At 60.6% G+C, this 6,736-nt stretch overlaps 1 protein-coding gene across 2 annotated transcripts; it reads left to right on the forward strand.

Annotated features, from left to right (window-relative positions):
• The first annotated feature begins 342 nt into the window (after positions 1 to 342).
• LOC121672335 (zinc finger protein 3-like) lies at positions 343 to 1,274 on the forward strand. 2 transcript variants are annotated; one of them, XM_042044954.1, is made up of 3 exons: positions 344 to 502; positions 688 to 1,084; positions 1,169 to 1,274. In XM_042044954.1, exons 1-3 carry the CDS (start codon positions 373 to 375, stop codon positions 1,272 to 1,274), a joined length of 633 nt encoding a protein of 210 aa, XP_041900888.1. In that variant the 5' UTR covers positions 344 to 372. The 2 variants fall into 2 exon arrangements, with proteins under 2 accessions (XP_041900887.1, XP_041900888.1); XM_042044953.1 differs by having other exon boundaries at positions 343 to 502; positions 688 to 1,274.
• The last annotated feature ends 5,462 nt before the right edge of the window (positions 1,275 to 6,736 follow it).

A 6,736-nucleotide genomic window follows, 5' to 3' on the forward strand; every position in this document is an offset into this window, starting at 1 on the left:
GACCCTCAACAGCCTGGAGAGGGGGAGGGGGGACTCCTTGGACCCACTGCACCCCGAAGCAGAGAATAAGGGGAGAAGAGACCTGGGGACCCCATAACCCCCAGCATCCCTAAGTGGGGAAATGGAAGAGTGGGGAACTTTTCAGATTCCTGGGACTGCCAGCAGCCTGGGGAGGGCGGGAACCAAATAGAGAGGGGGACTCCCAATAAAAGAGGGACCCCCAGGAGCTGGGACAGGGGAGAATCCCCAAACACCAAAAGGGGAGAGACCAGAGATGGGGAACTCCTGGGTGGCTTTTTCAGGGCTGAATCTTGGTGTTTGGGAGGTTTTATGGATGGCCAGGTTTTGCATGATGCCCGGTGACTTCTAGAGATGGACTTGGGCAGAGGGACCTTCAAACTCAATGTGCTCATCCCAAACCAGGATTTTCCATTCCCAAACCTTGGCCAGATGGAGGAGGAGGCTGTGAGGAAGAGGAAGATGCCCCAGGACCCCCAGGCAGGTGAGGAGGAAGTCAGTGCCCCTTTCCCCTCTGTCCTGCTCCGTCTCCCAGCCCAGCATCGCCCCCGGCTGCAGGACAACCCCGCTGCCGACGCCGTCCTGCCGGGGACGGACTGGGGGGATCTCCTTCCCCTTCCCTGTGGCACGGAGGCAAATCCCATCCTCTCCTTGTCCTTCCTCCCCCAGACAAGGAGCTGAGCATGGAGCCCAGGGAGGACAAATCCCCGCAGCAGAACCTGGTGGAAGAGGCCGTTTTGAGCGGCTCCACGGCGCAGGAATCCAACAGGGAGGAAAAGCCTCGGAGATCCCACAGGAGGAGGGGCTGCAAACGCAGCCCAGGGTGCTCTGAGGAGGAAAGACCCACCCTGTGCCGGGAAGGTGTCCGGAGATCCAGCCAGAGCTCGGATCTGGTGGTTCATGAGCAGCTTCATGATGGGAAGAAGCCCTATGAGTGTGGGGAATGTGGGAAGAGCTTCAGCTGGAGCTCCAGCCTGATCCGCCACCAGATGATCCACACCGGGAAAAGCCCCTACAAGTGTTCCGAGTGTGGGAAGAGGTTTCACACCAGCTCCAGTCTCCTCCTGCACCAGCGGATTCACACGGAGGAGAGGCCCTTCCGCTGCCCCGACTGCAGGAAGGGCTTCTGGTACAACTCTGAACTCATCAGGCACCAGCGCATCCACACCGGGGAGAGGCCTTACGAGTGTCCCCAGTGTGGGAAGAGCTTCTCACAGAGCTCTCACTTAACCCAACACCAACGGAGGCACCACTAAGGGAAGCCCTGCGAGTGCCCCGAGTGCGGGAAGAGCTTTGTCCTCTGCTCCAACTCCATCCCCCATCAGAGGACCCACGTTGGGAAGAGCCCTGGTGACCCACATTCCCTGTGATCCGTGTTGGAAAGACCCCTGGCTGGTGCTCTCCACGTTCTCCTGGATCCCCGTAGGCACCTGGGTGAATGCAAGGGCAGGAACATCCATCGGGACTCAGATCAACATTGGAATGTCATTGGGAAGAGCTGATTTTTTTACCTTTACACTCTAAATAAAGTTTCATCTGCTCTGTCCCATTGTTTCTTCTGGTGGCATCAAGCAATCCTGGATGATCTTGGAGGTCTTTTTCAACCTAAATAGTTGAACCTAACTCCTTCATCCTGTCAAAACAACCAAACTTGGGGTAAAAATAAAGAAATTAAACAAAGGTATCTAAAGCTGCACCATTTAACCAAGATTTAGGCTTTAGGGGAATATTTGGGAGGATTTGGGTGTTGGGGCCGCAAATTCGAAGTTGTGCTGGCAGAACATGTCCACCTGAGCCCCTCTGTTCTCCAGGAATTCCGGTTGTCTGTCCCAATCCCTGGCCTGGGTCTGCCCATCCGGGGTGTCCCCCCCAAAGTGCCCAAATCGCTGCTGAAGTGCCCGAGCTGCTCTGGGCTATGGATGTTCCTGTCCCCCAGCCTGTCCTGGTTGGTGCCATGGGGGGTGGGAGGGGGTCTGGGGGCTCCTTGGGGGATTGGGAGGGGCTTTTGTGGCTCTTGGGGCCACTTATGCTGCTGGGAGGGGGTTTGGCGGGCTTTTGGGGCAGTCTGTGAGGGAGTTTTGGGGGTTCAGGCAGGGCTGTGTGGCTTGGAGAGAATTTGGGTGGGTGTTGGGGGAGATGGGAAGGGGTTTTGGTGGCTCTTGGGGCCATTTATATTGCAGGGAGTGGTTGGGGGAGTCCTGGCTGGGAGCTGTGGGGTGGTTTGAGGGGTCTGGGAGTGGCTGTGGGGCTGGGAGGGGGTTTTAGGGCAGTCGTGACCTCTCCCCCAGACCCCAAAGCTGCCACCAGACCCCACTCCCAAAATGCTGCCGTCGTTGGGGGTTCCATGAGGTTCATCGTCCTGGCACTGCAGGAGAAGGTGAGGGGGGGGTCCCCACGGGCTGTGTGTGACCCTCAGAGTGTGTGTGACCCCCCCCATCCCAGTGTCACCCTCTTTTCCCTGCCCACAGGGCTCCTGAGCCAGCCCCTGGTGCCCCGGGAGGGAATTTGGGGAGGGGGCAGAGGGGGTGCGCAGCCCCCGCCGGGGGATGACCCCGGCCCAGCGCCCTTCGGTCAGCACCGAGCTGGGCTTGGGGCCGCAGGAGGAAGAGGCCGATGGGAAGCAGATCCTGCAGGGGGGACAGGGCTTGGGCTCAGGGCAAGGTCCTGCCCTGCACACCTGGCTCAGGTGTGAGCCTGCCCCGGGAAGGGAGCGGGACATTCCCATCCCCACGGATCAGGGCTGGGAGCAGCGCTGGGAGCACGGACATGGAAATACTGGGAGCCACTGGGACCGCCCTGGGGGGTGAATTATCCCCCCCAGCACCTTTGCAGGCCGCCCTGCGAGCTGAGAAATGCTCGCTGGGCCTCGGCCTTGGCCAAGAGCCCCCGGGCTCAGCTGCTCTGAGCTCAGGCGCTGCCGGCTCCCGCAGCCCGCCCAGGGCCGCCCTGCCCGTGCCGGGGCTGTGCTGGAATTCTCTGCTGCTGCTGGGCCACTCGGGGGCTCTGGCCCAGCAGGAAAGCTCACCCTGAGCCAGGAGCTTTCCTTGGCCGCAGCAAAGCCTCGGCACGGAAAGACCTTCCCAGCGCTGTGCCCTGGGCCGGGAGGGATTGTGCCACCAGAGCTGTCCCTCCATTTCTTCTGCCAGGCAGCTTTAGGATAAGGAAAGTGGAGAAGCCACTTAGAGGCCCCCAAATTGTCAAAAGCTGACTCTCAGCTTTCCGCAGTCCTCCAGAAGAATCCTGTGTGGGAAGCACCCTGGGAACAGAGTTTAGGTGCCAGGGCAGGGGAATTCAGAGCCCTTTCCTCCCCTGTGGGCCCAGGCTCTGGCCCTTGCCCTTTGCAATGGCCCTGCAGCTGCCAGAGGGGCCTTTTTGGCTCAGCTGAGAGCAGTCCTGCTGCAAGGCTGTCCTCGAGCTGCTTGGGCTGCACATGTGGCCAGGGAATGCTCATTGCTTGCAGTCTCAGGCGCTGTGGGTGTGCAGGTGTAACTACTGCAGGAGGGAACAGCTCTGCTGGGGGCAGTTCTCTTTTTCTTGGTGGTTTTTCTGTTGAATGAACGTTCCCTGCCAGCTCTGGGCAGAGCTCTGTAGCTGTATGTGCCACTTGTCTGTGGCACTGTGGCTCAGGAGGTGGCCAAGGGGAGCTTGGCCGAGGTGTGGGCAGAGGAATGGCCATCAGGGCAGGCTGGGGGGTCAGCGGCCGGTCAGTTGCGTTGCGTGGCCGCGGCTCTGGAGGCTTGTGTGGGAGCGTGTGCAGGGCTGGAAGGCTGGGGCTGCCGCCGCTGTGTCCCAGAGCCGGGAAGGCCGGGGCTGGCCCGGCCCTGGCCCGGCCCCGCCAGCTGTGCCAGCTGCCGGCGGGGACACAAAGGGCAGCTCCGAGCTGCGGCCGCTGCGCTGCGGCCGCACAAAGGCAGCGCCCGCAGAGCTGCAGGGCAAGGTGCTGGCCCTGGCTCGGGGCTGGGCCGGGGCCAGCGGCAGAAAATCAACTTGCAGCTTGGGCCCCGCAGCAGGGAGGAGCAGCAATTGCTGGCTGAGAGAGACTCTTGCCAAGGGCCTGCGGGGCTGGGCCCCAGGGAACGGCTTCCCGCTGCCCGAGGGCAGGCTGAGATGGGATGTGGGGCAGCAATGGTTCCCTGGCAGGGCGCTCAGGGCCTGGCACAGGCTGGCCCCAGAAGCTGCGGCTGCCCCCGCATCCCTGCAAGTGTCCCAGGCCGGCTCGGCCATTGGGGCTTCCTGCCCACGAGGGCTGGGCTGGGCTGGGCTGGGGCTGCTGAGGGCGGGATGGGCTCTGCCTGAGACAGCTGAAGGCTGCGCATGATGAGGCCGGGGGGACCCCGTTGCTCAGTGGGTTCTGGGCTATCCCACATTCCTGAAGGGATGTCAGGCTATGTCCCGTTCCTGAGGCAGTTTTGGGGTGCCCCCCAGTGCTTCGGGAGGGGTTGTGAGAGGGGGGCTCTGGTGCTTGGAAGGGGGACCTATTGTCAGGGAGCCAGGGAGCCCATTTTGGGAAGGATGCTGCTGTTTGTGGCAATGTTGAGAGGTTCTGAATGGGCTGTGGGGCCCTGGCTCTCATTTTGGGACTTGAGGTGAGCCCATGGGCACAGCAAGGGCTGAGGAGAGGTTCCAAGCTCCCATTTGGGATGGAGGGATTGAGCGGGTGCCTCCAATCAACTCAATGCCAGCCCCAATGTGTCGATGGTAGCCCCAAATGGCTCGATCTGTCAGCCCCAAGGCCCGGCTGTGGGGAGTCAGGAACCACAGAAGGGGAATTGGTGTCCAGGAGGGGTGGGATGGGATGGGATGGGGTGGGGTGGGATGGGATGGCATTGTGGGGGTGGGATGAAGTTTGGGAGGGATGGGGTGGTTTGGGCACTTGGAGTGAGGCACTCCAGGGAGGGAAAGCAGGAGCTGCTTTTGGGGAGGCTCCTGCTGCTTTTTGACAATTTGGGGGCCTCTAAGTGGCTTCTGGGAGGTTGCAGTGAATTTGGGGAAGGTGCTGTAAACTCCCCGCAATTTGGGGTGCTGAGGTGAAGTCCCCCATATTTTAGGAGGTTGAGAGGACCCCAATTGGGAGGGGATCCAGCTGCTTTTCACCCCTTCAATGGGGTGAGAAGTGGCTTGGGAGGGAGGGAGGGAGGGAAGGAAGGAAGGAAGGAAGGAAGGAAGGAAGGAAGGAAGGAAGGAGTGAAAACAATGTAAGTACTGAATGAAACAAAAAAAAGGTAAATAACCGAGTTCTCTTTTAAAAAGTATCAATTACCTCTGAATCCAAAGGTGCAGAAGACTTTTCACTCCACATTTGGGTTTTGTTTTCATCTTTCATACTTCTTCTGGTTCTTTTCTTTTTCTCTTTTTCGCTTTTTCTTTAATAGATAACACCTGCTAGGAAAGGAATGCAGAGCAAAATGAGACCCCTTTCTGGCAGGCAATGAAAGTGTCGGCTTCTGGTCTGGTTCCTTTTGTGTGGATCCCTCATCTCTGCGGCACGGGGGGAATAGCAGTGCTGGGAGGCAGCAGCGGGCTCAGGAGCATCCCGCTCTGGCAGCTCTGAGCAGGTGGCACATGTCCTGCTCTCCTGCTGCCCTCCAAAGCACAGAATGCATGGGCAAGTTTAGGCACAGCTCTGGGCACAGCCAGCATGGCCTGGGCACGGGAACGGGGGGCAAAGCGGGCAGGATCCTTCTGCAGCTGCCTGGTGGTTTCTGGTTTCTGTGCCCAGAGTGCCAGGATGTTCTGAAGAGGTGCTTGTCCATGCAGCCCTTGGCCAGGCCGTCCTTGGAAGAGCTCTTCAGTGAGCCTTGGCTGCAGGGTGTTCATGTGCCCTAGAGGATGGCAGAGCCCCACGGGCACAGTGTGATCCAGGGGCCTGGCAGGGAACAGCCCCACACAGCTCTTGGCAATCAGTGGCAAAGCAAAGCAGACTCTTTTGTCCTGCCTGTAGCTGTGAGCAGGGAGCATCAGAAGGGAACACGCAGCTCTTGGGCTGCAGCTGAGCTGGAGGCCTGCTCTGGCAAGCACTGGTGGGGCCACCATCCCCCTGGTTTTGCTTGTCTGGTTCACTGATGGCTGGGGCCCTGGGCAGAATGCTGAGAGCCTGGTGTGGCCCCAGGGAAGGAGAAGGAGCCCCTGGAGAAGCTGTAGCAGGTGGGGCTGCTGCTGCTGGAGGCACCAAGGACGAGCTCAAGGACCACAACCTCTTCCTGGAGCTGGCCAGCGGCAGCTGAAGATGATGGCCTTTGATTGTGGCACCTTCTCCAAAGACACGCTCCACGGCCAGTGTGCAGGTGAGTCCAGAGGCAGGGGGATGCTGCCAGAGCTGGGCATGGCACGGCCTGGCCGGGCACCAAAGGTTCCCCCTTTGCTGGGGCGGCTGCAGCCAATTCTTCAGTGGCTGCCAAGCTGCTTTTGGGCTCTGGGCAGCTGCTGAGGAGGTGGATGTGCCATGGCTGGCTGCAGGCTGGGCACATGTCCTGCCCTGCTGCTCTGCTCCCAAAGGCAGCAATGCTGGGCAGCTTTGGGCCCAGCTCTGAGCACGGCCAGCACGGCCTGGGCACTGCGGGCGGCTGGGACAAGGGGACAGGAGGCTTCAGCTGACGGGCGGGTTCTGGTTTCTCTCCTGACAGCCGGGCTCTGCCAATGCTGAGGCTGCTCCGGGCTCTGCCAGGGCTCTGCTGGGGCTCAGCCCCGGGCACGGCTGGGCCCGCTCTCCCCTCACAGG

This window comes from Corvus kubaryi, unplaced genomic scaffold, assembly GCF_017639235.1.
Source record: "Corvus kubaryi isolate FWS band 111438036 unplaced genomic scaffold, C.kubaryi_AGA036_p1.0 50200, whole genome shotgun sequence".
NCBI lineage: Eukaryota > Metazoa > Chordata > Aves > Passeriformes > Corvidae > Corvus > Corvus kubaryi.

Coding starts and splice junctions, on each gene's coding strand:
- LOC121672335 (XM_042044953.1), top strand. CDS start 373: ATGGACTTGGGCAGAGGGACCTTCAAACTCAATGTGCTCATCCCAAAC. Junction 503..687: donor GCCCCAGGACCCCCAGGCAG/GTGAGGAGGAAG, acceptor TTCCTCCCCCAG/ACAAGGAGCTGAGCATGGAG.